This window comes from Psammomys obesus, unplaced genomic scaffold (genome assembly GCF_907164565.1).
Source record: "Psammomys obesus unplaced genomic scaffold, mPsaObe1.curated_primary_1811, whole genome shotgun sequence".
NCBI classification, from domain to species: Eukaryota; Metazoa; Chordata; class Mammalia; order Rodentia; family Muridae; genus Psammomys; species Psammomys obesus.
In genome coordinates, this window is record NW_026596117.1 from 2,606,404 (window position 1) to 2,623,732 (window position 17,329).

At 39.2% G+C, this 17,329-nt stretch overlaps 1 protein-coding gene across 1 annotated transcript in view; it reads left to right on the forward strand.

Moving 5' to 3' along the window:
- The first annotated feature begins 2,932 nt into the window (after window positions 1-2,932).
- The window catches only part of Epha5 (EPH receptor A5), a 324,424-nt gene continuing 310,027 nt past the window's right edge, over window positions 2,933-17,329 (forward strand). The window contains exon 1 of the mRNA XM_055629171.1: window positions 2,933-3,792. Coding sequence (XP_055485146.1) covers window positions 3,606-3,792 — 187 coding nt within the window. The 5' untranslated portion in view covers window positions 2,933-3,605. The remainder of the gene's footprint in view (window positions 3,793-17,329) is intronic.

Genomic DNA, 17,329 nt, shown 5'->3' on the forward strand with positions numbered 1-17,329 from the left:
ACTCTACATGTTTTTCTTCTAAAAGCAATCAAACAATCAAACAAATATAATAATCCAACTTTAGATCTTAGTATACTTTTATTAGTAGTAAATCCTTACAAGCAAAGATCTAAGAAAAAATCAGGAACTTTCTAATTTTGAAACATAATTTCTATAACAAATACAGATGATTGAGTATCCAATCCAATGAGATATCCAAAAATTTTAGTGTGCGACATTGTAGGCCTAAAAGAAAAACAGTAGTCTAGTTTTAATCAATGCTTTGGTTCTATACAAGTGTGTGAAGATTAATTATATGCCAAAAAAATAACATATGGCCAAGTTCAAGGTCTTTGAAACTAGTCCAATGCCAAACAGCCAACATAGTATTCTCTGATTAACAATCTTTGGAAAAATAATAATTACAACAAATACATGAGCAATAGAGATTTACATTAGGCATTACGAATCACTTAAATCACTGATCCTGAGTAGAAGATTATACTTTTATAGCCATATGACCAATATCCAAAAAAAAAATCTTGGAATACTTGGCTTAGACTATTTTTCTTTATTATATCTTAATATGTAATATATTATATATGTGTATGTGTGTGCATAGCTAGACAATTATCTTTAGCTTTACATTTGGAAAATATTGATGTTGCTATGGTGTTGATTGATAGAAATCATAAGCAGTGAATCCTTCCAAGAAACAAACCAACTAAATATGTTGTCAGGAAAACCACATGCCCGAATATCTGGCTTTCCTTCAAGGCTAGCTATTGAGGGCATTTACAGTGAGGGCATTTAAAGTCTGAGCAGAGAAGACCACTACAGAAAGGAGCAACGGGCATAAAAAACAAAACAAAACAAAACAAAAAAAAAAAAAAAGAAGAGCCATTTCAGGAAATGTAAGATCAAATTTAAAATTTCAGCAATTGTAATTCAGAAAGTTTTTATAGGCCTCTTTGTAATACATAAATATACACTCTAGGATAAATCTCATTTCTCTATAGTCAATTTTAAATAATTACACTATATATATTTGTATATATTTACTATTCTAGACTGGTAACACACACACACACACACACACACACACACACACACACACTGTAAAGAATAGAAGGAGATGGAAGCTTGAAGACCTTTTCTATCAATCCCTGATCTCCCTAATGAGAACACTGAGGCCTGAAGAAGTAAAGCACATACTCAGATGCCCCTAAAACGGCCAGTGTCTTATACTAGCGTTGTTGTGGACTGCAAGGCTTTAGATTTCTTTCTTGCTATTCCGTATTGAAATTCTTAAGTAACTCAGCTATAAACCAAGGTGGAGGAAAGACTCACATTTTGAACGGTCTTCAAATAGACACATAAATTTTAACTTTCCATCTCACAGTGAGGTCTTTTGCCAAACTGGAAGACAGATTCATTGCCATTCCTCTCTATTTGCTTCATGCATTTGGAGCACGTTATAATAGAATGAATCTGCTTTCAGATTCCTATTGCCAAAACAGCCACACACACACACACACAAACACACACACACACACACACACACACATAAAAAAAGAGAGAGTCCACCTCTTTAAAATAGTGTGGCATTGTTGCTCTGTTTTTGCACTTTTATTAAAAACACCTATGCAAAACCCACAGGCCATCAGCTAACAGTTGTGACAAATTTATGGTGATACAACAACAGTCTAAGTGTGTGAGACTAGAGTACAATCAGCGTTAGTAGGTGTGAACAGGAGCCCAATCTTGAAAGTAGTTATCAAAGGCCAATTTGAACGGGATACCTTTCTTCTAAAATCACTCATTTTGGGAGGCACTTTGCATTCTGATATTGAAAGCGAGCATCCTAAAATTGCCATTCTCCTGTATCTCTTTAAAACAATGAATGAGTGAATTGAGGGAGGAAATTCAAGCAGGAGGACACAATACAGGGGAAGCAGAGAAAAAAAAAAGAGTGCTTTTAAGATGCCTTTTTCCTGGTTATTTGTTAGTCTTTCGGTGTAATGGACCACGGGCAATTAAAATAATTAAAAATGTTAAAGCTCTGACATTATTATACCCGTGTTAATTTCACCGGAATTAACTGCATGTTTTTCCATTACGTAATTTCAATACTAAAGTATTCTATCACAAAAGCGTTCTATCACTGAAATGAATTAACTCCTCATACATTAAAGTATCTAGCTTAGTGCGAATGCCAACAGTCAAATTCTTTGATTCTCCGAGATTTCAGACGGAGCTACTGTCCCTGAGTTTTGATAGTCTTCTATACACTGTGCTTCTCAAGACCATGTTGAGTAATTATCTCATTCCAGAAGAACAGAAAGGGTCAAAGGCAGTGAGGGATATGGGTGTTTTAAGAAACTAGCCAAGGAGCAACACTTCCCGTGAACGCGCTGTGAAAACAAGGTTGTTGGTGCCACAGCCTGCAAAGGGCAGCAGGCGCTGTGCCAGACTCAGGGACCCGCTGCTCCTCCTGCTGCCTTCCCTTCCTCCTTAGGGGACCTCTGGTCCTCGCCGGCATCGTCGGGAGGATTCTTTGCCCTAATTACCCCGGGAGGAAGACGCGCCTTCCTCGGAGACCGCTAGGCAACACTCACCACGGCAGCCTGCAGATTACTTCCCTCCGTGGGTGTGCGACTTCGTTTAAGCGAGTCACACTTACAGTAGCTCGTCACCGGCGAGGCCGCGAGCAAGCAGAGGGCGGGGGTGGAGGGGTGGGGGAGCGCTGGGCGGAGGGAGGAGGTGGGAGGCGCGGAGCCGGGCGGCTCGGGGAGACGCCGGAGCTCCAGACGCAGCAGGAGCGCGCCGCGCGGGTGCAGTCGCCAGCTCGAACCGGCCGCCGCGCACTCCGCCTCCGCGCTCAGCAGCGGGAACCGCAGCGGCTCCAGCCGCCGGGCTCTGCCCCGCTCCCGGGCCCGCGCGCCAGCCCGCTCCGCCCGCCGCACCGCCCCCCGGCAGCGCTCAGCCCGCAGCGGTTTGACTTCCCTCTGCCGGCCTCTCCAGTCCTCTAGATACGACCGCTCGCTGCCTCTGCTCTCCTCTCCTCGGGTGTTTGCAATACCACGTTTGCTCTACTCCTCTCTCCTTTATCCATAGTCACCCTGCTTGCATTTTTTTTCCATTCCTCTTATTATTATTTTTTTTTTTTTTGAGGGAAAGCATCTTCTTGACATTATATGACTCGTCTTCTTTAATCTCGTCCGTGTCAGCACCGAAGACTGACAGGGAACCTTCACCACTACTCCAACCCTGCTGGCACTTTAAAAAAAACACATCAGAATTCTGAAAAATAAAGAACAAGAAAAAAATAAAATAAAACAAAAGTCTTAAGAGGCAAAGGAGCGGGACTCGACCCAGGACTGTCTGCACTAGCCATCCGAACTCCTAATTCATCTCATCCAACTGAACGGGAGGGCGACGAGAGCCAGCAGCAAACTTCGGCGGTCTCTGCGGATCTATGATCCCCGCATTTGAAGGGGTCTAGTGCCAGCAGGCGGAGGACCCCACCAAGAGGAGGAGTCCCGCGTCTCTCTCGCTTCTCCCACCAAGCCTGAACCCTAGCCTGAACCACGCGGGACACAGGAGGCAGAAGAGGGTAGTAGAAAATGCGGGGCTCCGGGCCCCGCGGTGCGGGACGCCGACGGACCCAGGGCAGAGGTGGCGGCGGCGACACCTCCCGCGTCCCCGTCTCCCTGGCAGGCTGCTATTCCGCACCTCTCAAGGCCCCCCTCTGGACATGCCTTCTCTTGTGTGCGGCGCTCCGGACCCTTCTGGCCAGCCCCAGCAACGAAGGTAGGCTAATGGAGGTGGAGACCGAATGCCCCCCGGGGTGGATGGGTGAGGTGGAGCTTGAGTCACCGGGTCGCAGCGCTCCAGGCGCCGCTGCCTAGACTAAACCTCGCTCTTCATGTCCAATTAACGTTTGTCCGCTTTTTGCTGGCGTTTCCGGATCTCTCTGGTATCTTTGGTTGCATTGTTTGACATAGCTGCAGAGCGCTTGCCAGGCGAGGAACCTGACTGTGGACTGAGACTGGTTGGGGGCTGGGAAGTTGGAAGCCTGATGGAAAGAGGTCTGAGACCTAGGCTGGGAGGTTGGGTGCGGTTGAGTCCTGGGAACCTGGAGAAGTGACACATCAGGCTTATTGAGAAAGGCGATGGCAAGGCTCGTAGGATTTGTGGGGGGTTTAGAAACCATTATTTGTTGCTGGTGTTGGAAGACTAAGTCGGGGTGGCTGGTGCTTTTATTTGGGGGAAAGTGCCTGCCCCGCAGCTGCTACACAAGCTGGGTAACGAGAGCTTTGATTTCTGTGGGAAGGGATTGTGAAGGGCAGAAACTGATGGATGCCCTTCTATTTGGGGGTTCATTAACACTCTAAAGCAAAGGTATGGGAAGGCGGGAAGGTGGGATGGTGTTGGAAGAAACAGCCAGTGTGGATGGTAGGAAGTTACTCATGGATCCCACTAAACCTTATCTGGTGAGAGAAGATCTGCCCTAGCCAGAGGCACCAGCTCTTGAAATACAGAACCCTCCAATCTCCCAATTCTTTGCTCTGGGCTGTTTTGCTTTCCTCAGGGAGAGCTAATCCGAAGGCAAGAACACCACCTGTGCTGTTCTTTCTCTTGAGCTGGTCTTGGTCTCTGAGAGACCAGTCTTGCTCCATTCTATGGCCTCGCCCAGGGTCCTTTCAGCCCCTTCACGTTTTCTCCTCTCTTACACTTCAGAGCTTGCTCTGGTCTCAGCTTAAAGGCTCACGCCTTCGCTCCGGGGAGGGTGGAGCATGTAGAAAGGCGCTCAGAATCTCAGAGCAGATTCTCCCTACCAGGAGACATCAAATTCCTGTCCTCTTGTGTAGACGCCTTGGCTTTTAGCTTTGGGCTGTGGATGAGACCCCCCAGGGTGTAAAACCTTAAATAAACCTTTGAGCTTGGGGACAGGAGACGCTGGACCAGAAAGATGAAGTAGCAGCAGCAGAGTGGTGTATGCCCTCGTGACTAGCATGGATTCAGTCTGCAGGAGAACACGCTGACTTGGTAGCCCCAGTGCTGCCAGTTCCTAAGGAATCCCGCGAAAGCAGGGCAGATAGAGACTCACACCCCATCGCACTGACTCTCTTCCTATCTTTATTATTAAACATCTGTTCAGAGGAATATGTGTAACTGTCGATATCTGTTGTTAATAAGCCATTCTAAGCCAAACAAGTTGCATTTTTTTTCTGTAAAGTTTTTTTACATGATGTTTTGTTTGTTTGTTTAGTTTAGACGTTGACCTTTTATTAACATCTTATGTTAAGACCGTTAGATTAGAAGTCCACAGACCCTAAGAGGGCTAATGCACTGGAGGGGGGTTTTGGGTAAGGAAGGAAGAGGGAGGAGAGGAGGGAGGAGGGAGGAAGTAGGAGGGAGGAGGGAGAGGCTTTTAACTGTTTTATTCCAACCAAAGGGCCATCCTGATTGAACTGCAAAACGATTTAAGGGTAATGTCATCCATCCTTTCCTCTATATAGTAATTTCAAACCCCTTTCTACAACCCCCTTCTATATATGTGATGGGGAAGGGAAATGGTCTCCAGGAAGTCTCTATAAGAGAACTGAAGAAATAAAATATGAGGGAGTGTAACACCCAATGTGAATGAGAGCCAAGACTAAGGAGATGAAAAACAAGCATAAGGAAAAGGCAGGAAATAGGGAAATAGCACAGGACACCAAAGTGCCCTAAGCAAAACTTGCCTCTCTTGTGGAAGAGAGCCTGGCTAGCCTCAGCTTTTCCGCCCACAGGTTGCACAGTCTTCACACAGCTGATTTGATTACATGCAGATGAAGGTTGGAAGGTCTAATAAAACCAAGCTGTGCTTTACCCCCTCATACTCCGAAGACATCCAGATTCAAGTGTGCCTGCTGTTTGGGGAACATTTCGTGATGCATAATTAAAGATTTAATATTAGTACTCTTTGAGGTTGTCTGTCCAATTCATTCCTTCACTACCCAACAGAGGAGTCATCTTTAATCCCATCCCAGATCCTCCCGTTTTGTAAAATCTGGATTCTTTTCAGCTTTACATTTTCTATACCACTGCTTCTAAAGGTGGAGCAGTGACATACAGCAAAAGATTCCTAGCATCACTCTTCATTATTTATTTAATGAATAAAATGAAACATACTGTTCATTTGTGTTTTTTTCCATTTTATGGAAGAACTTTGGAAGGCCAAGTACAAAAATATTTGATAGAAATGGTAAAGTTATTAATAAGTTGATTCATAAAATTTATAAAATAACAAAGTTCCTGTCTGCCACTCACAGAAATGCTTAGTGATTCCTCAGTAATACATGTGTACATATACATTATACACATATAGAGTATACAAGACACATGATATGATTATATGATAAAATGTCAGACAAGAAGAAATACATGTGAGTTATCATTTGTTCTGGTTATTTCACTTATTTCCCAAAGCTCATCTTTCATGGATAACCATATTCTAAACAAATTACACAATCAATATTTATTCATTTGAACTCTATAGGTATAAATCACACTTGGAAGAAACACTTAATATGCATTAAGATGGAGAAAGTTTACAAAAAAAATAATAATTATGAGCGTTTTTACAGGAGACTCTAATTTCAGACTGATCCAGGAGGGAAGCATTAGTAAGTGCATCAACAAGTGAACAATTCTAAGAAATTTAATAAGTGAAGGGGCTGTGCCAACAATTCTGAATTTTTGGAGGTGGCCCTGAACTTATTCAGTAAATGCCACTTTTTGCTGTCTGGAGATATATTTGTAAACAAGCATTATTTGACAAGTGCTTTTCTCAGCAGGGATTCTTGGCCAATTACTGCTGAACAGCTCTGCATTGAAAATGATTCACCCGCAGTGAATCAAGCTTAATTCATTGAAGCTACAGTCAGTAATGCCCCAGTAAAGTGCTGACAGTTGTTAGCAGTTTGTATTTGAAAAGTCCAGTTACTTGTCTCTGAATGTTTTTATGTTAGAGAAGTGGGAGAGAAGGTTCTTGGAAAAGAAACAGGAGGGGAAAATTTGCCTAAAATGACTTGAAAGACAATCATAAAATTGTAAATATTTTCACTGGAAAGAGACTGAAAGTAAAGTTTGTTTAAGGATTTTTTTTCCCCTTTGGCGTATAATAGGACCAGGCCCATAAAACATATCTAAGGACACAATAGACTTGTAAAACTAAATGGCTTCATTTTGTAGCCCTGTCTTCCTGTTGTAATTCATTTCCTTTTAGATTAACCGGCAGGACCTCACAGAAAAGGACAGTAAAATCATTCCCTCACCAGGACACTACTGAACAAGAAAAGAGAGCCATTACATCCCTTTGAATCATAGATTGTTGGAACCAGAAGGGACCATGGAGAGTTTTGGCTTTTTGCTTAATAAACCATGAAGGTTGGGGTGGGAATCTTGACATTTTAAGCTCTTTCTTGGTATCAGGGTGACAGGTAAGATTATTTCATTTCCTTATGTAAATCAGAAAAAATAAAGATAACATTTCCTGGGCTTGCAATATAGTGATTTTTTTTCTGTTGTTTTATCAGTTATACAATATTTTTAGCGTTAATTTAAAAAGGGTCCACATTCTGTTTATTTGTTTGTCTGATTGGTTGGTTGTTTTTTTCTGATTGCGTATAAACCAGGTCACTGGAAAGGCTATGCATGAACTCTTATCACTGAGCCCAAGTGCTCACACTTTGATACCTATAAATGTACTATTTGCCATATTTATATGCTCACAATAGTTATGAATTATGAGCATTCAGAGTACATGGCAAAAGTACAGAGAATATCAACCCCAAATGGCTTAGCTATTTGTAGACAAACATTCCCAAGATATTTGATTCAGTATTTAGAAACAGGGTTTTGTTATTTCCAGCTATTATGTTGCTCGGCTAACTTTATCAATTCTCTTTTGTTTGGTGTGCTTCTCAAGATATTCTCTGTAATGGTTAATTTCTCTTTTATTTCAGGAAAGCAGTCTACAATTTTCTATAAAAATAGACCATGAAGGTACATGATTTTATTAACTAACTATAGCTACTTATTTCTTTTATGGGTCAAATTTTATTCTTAAAAAAATGTTACTAACTTTCCCACCAGCAATTGAGGAGGGACAGCTCATAGACAGCTCAGTCTCCATGTGGGTTCCCTAGTAGGAGAAGAGACAGTCTCTGACATGAACTTGGTCACCTGCTTCTTAATCACTTCTCTCTGGTGGGGTTACCTAGCCAACCCACAGAGGAAGAGGATCAATGCAGTCCTGATGGGACCTGGGGACCTAATAGGCTAGGATCAGACAATAGAGGAGGAAGACTTCCCTATCAGTGGACTAGGGGAGAGGGATAGGAGTGGAAGAGTGAAGGAGAATGGGACCAGGAGGAGATGAGGGAGGGAGCTACAACTGGGATAAAAAATTACAGTAAAAAAGCATTACTAACTTTCTTTAAAAGTCATCTTTTTCATTTAAATTAACAGATTTACTTTATTAGTGAACAGAATGACTTTTAGTTAGCTGAGGTAGTTTTCTAAATATTATGACAGTTTGAAATCTTACACTTTTACAAGAATTTTCATAAAGTATCAGAATTAAATGAAGTATGAATGTAAAAATTTACCTACTGATCACTAAAACTCCATTATGTTTATTTGCGTCATAAAGAGAAAGTATAAATATACATAATCATGAGGGCTAAACATAGAGAAGGAGACCTTAGCAACTCAGAGAATTCTTGCTGTCATTTGTCTACAGTGGGTACACTTTCATAGGGGCAGAAAGGCTCATACTGACTTGCTTGACCAACTAAAAGCTTACTAAGTTGTTTATGAAAATTAATATAACCATAAGTATGGGTACTATAGTCTCTTGTATTCTTGCACACAAGGAATTTTAAAGACTGTTGATAACAAAACATATACTCTATTTGAGTCTCAAAATAAGTGTAACACCACATGCATCCGTAGTTTATATAAAGTTAGGATTCAAAACAAGCTCTAAAGATTTTGTAAACACAGAATAAAATGATTCATAATTTTAAGATACAGGTTCATAACACTTACACTTAAAATAACTAGGAAAATGTACTTTCTCAGTGAAACGCACTGCACATGGGAATAGTACATAGAAGATTTCCAGTCTGAAAAAACAAACAAACAAAAAAATAAACCATAGTTTAAGACATCGCATAGCTTTACTATTAAAAGAAACTAATTTAAGCACCGTATTACTTTAGTGCTTTTTGAAATCTGAGATTCACTGTAACAGTCTTGCTCCAATATTGGTTTCACTGGAAATGTTTAATACAGAATATAAATTTTTAGAAAGTTTGTTTTAAACTTCCAAAAACTTCAAATCATAAGTTTACAGGAAAGTATCCTTTTGTTTTATATCTTTGTGTTTTTAATATTTATGTTGTAAGACTAGTAAAACAAGAAAATTAGTTTCTTTTTTTTTTCCTGACAGTTGGGTATTCAGAGTCAATAAAGTAGATTTTAAAGTTTTGTACAGGGCAAAAATAGATGGCAGTGTAAGACTTCTAATTGTATATTTTGCCATCTCACAATCGATAATCCATCCATTTACTTGTATCGTGAATATTTTAGACAATGATAGTAAGATCACCTATGCTATAGATTGTGCTGTGAAATAGATAAATTAAATCCGGTTATAAATGATATAGCCATTCTTAAAAATAAAAAAAAAATAACTTTTTATTTCTCTCAAGTTGTAAATCTCGAGCATGAGTATTTGTGAATTTTCCCCCCATGGGATAAATTTCATATATACAAGGTATTTACCCAATCCTAATGTATTTATCACATCAGGCAAAGATAGTAATATAATTAAAATTAATATTAAATAAAAGAATATAAAAGTGAATGTTTTAAATATAATTATTTTTTTACTTCATAGCAAATAGTTTCAAGTATCTATGTAAATTATTTCAATGTCATCTAAATTACTATTAACTTATATTTTGAGCTACTGCTTGTGCAAAGGCAAATGAAGAAATGAAAACAAAAGAAGTTTTCATATATGTAACATATATGTATTAGACCTAGTAAAAGTCTAGTAATTTGTAGAGTATTGCGTGTCTTTTATTCAAAGCTCATTTTTTTTAAAATCAGGTATCCCTACTAAGAATTGCAGATTTTGCAGTCATAAAAGTTTAATGTAGTAAGATCCATACTATAATTTGTAAATTTTTTTAAATCTTGATGGTGACATTTATTAACTGATATTATATTAGTTTGGACTTTTGAAATGGTTTCTATCTTTTGTAATTTCCAGAAACCGTAAAAAATCATGTCTGCCATATTACCTGAAAATTTGAAAACCTGTGTGTATGAATTTTGCCTTTAGAGTACCAATTAGTTGTGTTCCATTTAAATAAAACCTAGCAGGTCTGAGCATAATTAAACTTCACTGTAGCTCTTCTATTCCTATAGGGCACACAGCCTTTAGTCTCTTATCACCTATGAAGTCCTTTATTAATATCATTTGAATTATTTCCTTTACAATGGGAGAACATACAATCCTTTGTTGAATGGGGTAGTATCTAGGTCATGCCTTCTTCCTTCTGTAGTTCTCAGTGACTATTCATGGTTTTAATCTTTATGCATTCATTTAAGATTGAATAATAACTTTGCTAGGATGTAAGTGAATGTGCCAAGGATTCATGGAAAGGTTGTAGCAAGACTGAAAGGAAAGCAGGGAACAATTTAAATATGTTATAATAAAAACTCAATAATAAAAGTGTTAGGTTCTTTTAAAATCTGTTTTAAAAAGAATATGCCATTCATACTTACACATATATTTTAGTTTATATTTGATTCTTCGTGGCTCTGAAGATACAACAGTATGAAGAGAAAAAAGGAACTCTTTAGTTCCTATTACTTCGTACATTTAGAGTTTTATCGTTCTTATATTTCTTTGTGAGATCAATTGTTTCCTTGAGTCATGCCAAACACTTGTGGCATTAGACACACCACAGATCAAGTAAATGGGATTTAAGTGTTTGTGATTCTTCTAATTATATTTCTCTGTCTGGATTATTGCCCAGGCCATCTTCTCCATCAGTTAAGTTTCTCTTCAGTTCTAAATAAACTGGGCCATAGCTTTCAGTAAATGATTCTGGAAAAAAAAAATACTCTAAGAGCCAAAACCTGAAGGTTGAAATATTTTGCATATGCTTTGTGAGAAAATGTTCTACTTGGAATCATGTTTCAGGCTAAGTATTGGGTGACGTGAAGAAAATACAGTCTGTTCTTTTACTCAAAGCCTGGTGCTGTCTTTTTTCCTCATAATAATTTCAGACTTTTATTTTCATCTGTCATATCCCTTTGCTTCATTCCTTTCTTCCCTACGGAAGGCAGCACAAGTTAAGAGGGTCAGAAACCATGCCTTCTGTGGTCAGTTCCCCCCAAAAGATGTCACAATTTCAAAATGGATGTTAAGAAGATGAGACGTTTTTCTTAATTAAAATGAAGAATCTTCTACCTAAATAATAGACTGGACCAAACTCAATTATCTGCTCTTTACTTAATCCAGAAACCAGAAATAGAAGTTTTAAGATCTCTCTCTCAGCTTTGGATTTCTTAAAAGGTAACTCACTTACTTTGTCTTGGCAGGACAATGTCAGGATGTGCTAATGTCTTTTCTGTGGAAAGACTAACTCAGCAGGTAAATCCAGCTGGCACCAGTTCAGCCCCTGCAGTCCTCAGCAGGAGCTTGCCATGAGAGCCAAGTTTAGCTTTCATCCAGAGCCCTTCTCTTCAGTAATGGCTACAGAGGTGGCCGAGGCTTTTCCTAGTGCTCTGTACGATAACAATGGACCCTTTTTTTTTTTTCATAGAAGGGCTTCAGTGGAGACAGTGGAGAAGGTGTAACTCTGCTCCTAAGAGCAGCAGCAATCCTTCTGCAGCAGGGGATACTGGCGAACTGCTCTGCTCGAAAGACTTTAATGATACCTAGTTTGAAACCATAGTTTTTCCTTGAGAGGAGATGGGGAAGACACAGCAGAAACAAAACTGAATAACTTTTCTAAGATTGCAGACGTGGTTCATTGCTATTGATTGAAGCCTGGAAAACCAAGTAAACATAGGCCCATTTCATAGGTGCTGTAAAATATCAGGGAGATGAAAAACAAAACAAAAACAACCAAAAAACAAACTTTGTTTTGAAACCAAACATTTTTATTGATGCTAATTTCCATCACTTACAACATATTTTTGGTAGTTTATGTTAGTTAGTTGTAGTTCAGTTCACTTGTCTACAATAGGGTTGTTATAATGAATTTTACGTATCTCACATAACTGTAGTAGGGGAAAAATTGAATGATGCAACTTTTTTTTTTTTTTTTTTTTTTTTTTAAGATGGAAAATAACTTTATTTGTTCTAAGGAGAAGACCAAACTTCTGAAACTGCTTCTTGGTGCCAGCAACCTTGGTGACCTTGAGCATGTTGAATCGCAAGGTCTTGCTCAAAGGCCTGCACTCTCCCACGGTGACAATGTCGCCAATCTGTACATCCCTGAAGCAGGTGGACAGGTACACACACATGTTCTTTTGGCATTTTTTTGAAGCGATTGTACTTCCGTAGGTAATGGAGATAGTCCGGGCGATGACAATGGTCCTCTGCATCTTCATCTGGGTCACCATACCAGACAGGATTTGGCCTTGGATGGAGACATTACCAGTGAAGGGCCTCTGTGGGCGTCTTGAAGCCTAGACCGATGTTTTGTAGTACTGAGGGAGTTTTTCCTTGCTGATTTCTCCCAGAAAAACACACTTCTTGTTTTGAAAGACTATAGAGTGCTTTTGGTAAGCATGCACAGTCTAAATGCCATCTTCCCTGCAGCTTGAGAAAAACAGAGTCCAACCAACTCCCCGGTCTCCTTATTCACTATGCCTGAAGCAGCTTCTTGTATGGTAGAACTCTATACAAAAGAAGGTCATGAGAAAGCACCAGAAATCCAAGATTGGAGGTGCATAAATGTTCTCAGTAGGCCATGTGTTTGCGTGCTACATTGAGTCAGGATAAAAGTTAATGCTAAGAGAAGTTCCATAAAAGAATAAATAATACAAAGATTATCTTGATTTTTCAGATTTAGCAGAAATGTGGATCTTAGCAATCTTTTGATAGTGTCTCATTTGCATAGTGGTAGTCATTATTGTCACTGAGCCCTATGTTTAATTTCAATCAGTTTCCCAACTATGGTACATCTTGCATGATAGCTAAGAATGGGGAAGCCGTGGAGACCATGACACTGTAGCTCTGCTGTGTGTCATGAGATGTCAGGAATTAGTCCCTGAAGGTTCTACATGGTAAAAATGGATATTTTAGGGGTTATTCATAGAATTGCTAAGAAATGAAATAATGTACCTATGCTGCTGAATAGAATTGCTACAGCTAAATAACAAGTATCAGTTATTCTTTTTCACACAACGTGGGATATACGGTATTTGAGAAATTATCTCTCAGTCACAGGTCATCATCTTCCTTGAATTGGAAGATGAAAAATATCCTGGACTGGGAAAACAATCTAACGTAAGGAATTGACAATATATCCCACACAGCTGTGCAAAATAAAAATGAACCACGTGTCCCAATTCTCTGCTATATTTTTATAAAAATCTAATGACAAAATCTGGGGTTTAACCAGGAAATAAAGAAAAAGATAAGTGCAAGTATAATGTACTATCAGTGTGTGTTTTACATTGAATTTTCACAAAGAACAGATTCTTTTTTGTAAGCCACAAGACATATCAAGGAATACCTACAAGCATTTTGAACACTTTGTCAGCACCTTATAGTTTTAGGATAATGCTTAGATATGCTCTAATATGTTACAGATTTTCCATTAAAGTATACATGTGTAAAACATAAAACTTACATAGTAAGTTTATATACAGTAAGAAGATGATTAAATTAACTTCCCCTGCCCCAATTTTGAAACCAGAAAGCAGGCAAAATGCTTAAAGAACCTTGATATGGATCTCTGACTCCTGATTCCAGTTTTAAATACAGTTTTCAATTTTCATTTCCCAGAACACTTATCTTTTTAGTCACATGCATATTAAACATATTTCTTGGAAATATGAGTAGGTTTTGTATTTCCAGAAAGGTTTTAATATAATTACCAGAAGGCTGTTCTTTTGCAACATATGAGACCATAACAAAATATGAGAAAGTTTGGAGCATATCATTTGGTTGTAACATTACATTTCTTATGTATCTAAAATTGCATATTTATGAATGCACATGCTTTATTCAGGAATTACAGCTGCTATTCACTTTTGATTCATCATGTGTCATGGTTGTGATTTACATATAGTTTGTTTTTCTCTTAATGAGATAAGGTAATCCTCATAATAGCCATTTTATTTTTGAGGAGAGTGAGTTAGTACATAGTTAAATAACTTGTCTCTGTATATTTGTGTGAAAGTGAAAAGGCCTTCACTCAAACTCAGGCACTCTGGCTTCAGCCCTTTTCTTATCAACACATTGTGCAGAGGGAAGTTTTGTCAACAAGTATCTAGAGTCATTCTTACTTCTGTCATCACAGTACAGTATTCTTTTAAAGACAACGATAAGCGCAATCAGAGTGCCTAGGACAATAACACGTGAAACTTTGGAGGCTTGCTTCCCCACACTCACTAGTCACTGATAACCATATTATCATTAATACACTTTATTAATGTATGCACATTTTAGACTTTTATTGAAAGTTTTATTCAACTTGTCACACATTTCACTTTCTATGAAGCATGCTTCATAATTAAAAATATAGCCTGAAGATTCAATGGGAAATGGAGGCAATTTTTATCTTTACTACATGCCAACTATCATGTTTTGTCTCCCCTCTTATGGGTAATATAAAATAGGACATTTTGTAATGATTTTGAAAGTTATTTATACTACAAAAGTATATTTTTGTCTATGAATCTCATTAAAATACCCTTATTGGTAATATTACAGGAGGCTCTGCAATAAGAAAATATTATTTAATTTAAAATGCTAGATAATATAAAAAGCGAACACTTTCTGTCTCTAAACTGATTACCAAATCTATAGATGTGCTATGCAGAAGTAAGTAAAGAGACTCTAGATCTTGGCTCAGACTGTTGGAGCTGTGAACCTTTGGCAACCTAAACAGCTTCTCCACATCTGCTTTCTTGTCTGTAAAATGGGAATGTTATTAAAACACGGTTTAGAAATTGTACAGACTGAGTTCATATCTTTGAAGCACATTTTAAACTTTTATGGCTTACCATAGGACAGTATTAAAAATTTCACGTTCAAAAACACTGGCCTGCCATTGAACATTTGGCACGAAATCAGTTAGTGAGTGTTGTCTTCTTTGTTCAAAATGGAGATACCAGAAGAAAGGTAAATGACTGCAGTTGAGTAGCTAAAAGATCCCTTATTTACTCCACGTGTAAAGTTTTCCAATGGACCTCCAGCAGTATTAGGTTAAAAACCAAACCTTAATTATGAGTGTAGCATAATCATTGATTTGCCTCAGGACCATACCTCCTTTCAGTTTCCCAGTGCTAACCTAGGAAGGAGAGTGAACTACCTTGTTCTCGGGATGCCGAGTCTTTGAACAAAGTCATCTACACCCACATGCCCATCCTGTGTATTGCTAGATTTTTTTAAATGAATATATTTATTCACTTTACATCTCTGTCTCAGCCCCCTCCCTCTTCTCCTTCAGGTCTCACCCTCCCACCCTCTCACCCCTTTCTCTCCTCCCCTTCTCCTCAGAAAAGAGGAGTCCTTACCCAATATCAAACTTCCCCAGCACATCAAGTCACATCAGGACTAAGGGCATCCTCTTCTGCTGGAGGCCTAACAAGGCAGCCCAATTAGAGGAAACTGATGCAAAAATAGGCAACAGAGTCCATGTTAGAGACAGCCCCTGCACTAATTGCTAGGGAACCCTCTTGAAGACCAAGCTGCCCATCAGCTACATACGTGTATGGACTCTAGGTCCAGTCAATGCATACTGTTTGGTTGGTGGTTCAGTCTCTGTGAGGCCCCATGGTCCTCAGTTAGTTGACCCTGTTATCTTCTTGTGGAGTTCTTGTCCCTTCCAAGTGCCTATGTCCTTCCCCCAACTCTTCTACAGGACTCCCGAAGACTAACGTTTGGCTGTGGGTCTCTGCATCCGTTTCCATCCAGTCCTGGGTGGAGCCTCTCAGGGCAATTATGTTAGTCTCCTGTCTGCAAGCATAGCAGAGTATCATTAGTAGTATCAGGGGTTGTCCCTCTCCCATGGAGCGGGTCGCAAGGTGGGCCAGTCATTGTTTGCTCCCTCCCGCGATCTCTGCTCTATCTTTATTCCTCCTCACTTTGTAGGCGGGGTAAATTTTGGGCCGGAGACATTGCTAGAATTTTATCGTAGGTATGTCCAATCAGAATTGCCCAAGCTTGAGTTCCCATTTTCATTCCTGATGTGTGCGGCCTGTCACTTGAAATTGTATTTTCACTTGTTTATGCACATTGTGATCTTTATTCAGAATAGAAATACTATAAAAATAAAAGCTAATCAGGGAAACAATTCTGTGAGGTTGGATTTCAATACAAACAAAGACCTTACAATTTTCCAACCAAAACAATTTAATTCCAACAAAACTGACAGCAGAATATCTTGGGTTTCTGTATTTATTTGAGGCATCACTGTGGAGAAAGCATTGTCTGTCTGGAAGCACATTGAGAGCCAGATCCAAAACTTAATTCTCCATCTGGAACACCAGTAAAGCACACTGCACTCCATAAATCTATGTTTGATGAATGAATAGTATGAAGTAAATTCTTTAAGTGACTTAAAGCTACTATTTTTGCAAGCAATTCCTTTCCACTATCTTATTCTTTCATTGAAAGAGCCAATATCACTCCTCCTATATCCAAAATTAACAGAACTTAGAATCTGTTTTATATTTTATGATTGTCAGCCTAGCTTTTAATGGATGAGCCATCTCTCCAGACTGATACTCCCACCAAGGACATTGCATGGAGATAACCTAGAACACCTGCTCAGATGTAGTCCATGGCAGCTCAGTGTCTAAGTGGGTTTCCCTAGTAAGGGGAACAAGGATTGTCTCTGTCATGAACTTAGTGACAGGCTCTTTGATCACCTTCTCCTGAGAGGGAAGCAACCTTTCTAGGCCACAGAGAAAGTCAATGCAGCCAGTCCTGATGAAACCTGATAGGCTAGAGTCAAATGGAAGGGGAGGAAGACCTCCCCTGTCAGTGGACTGGGAGAAGGTATATGAGAAGAAGAAGAAGGGAGGATAGGATTGGGAG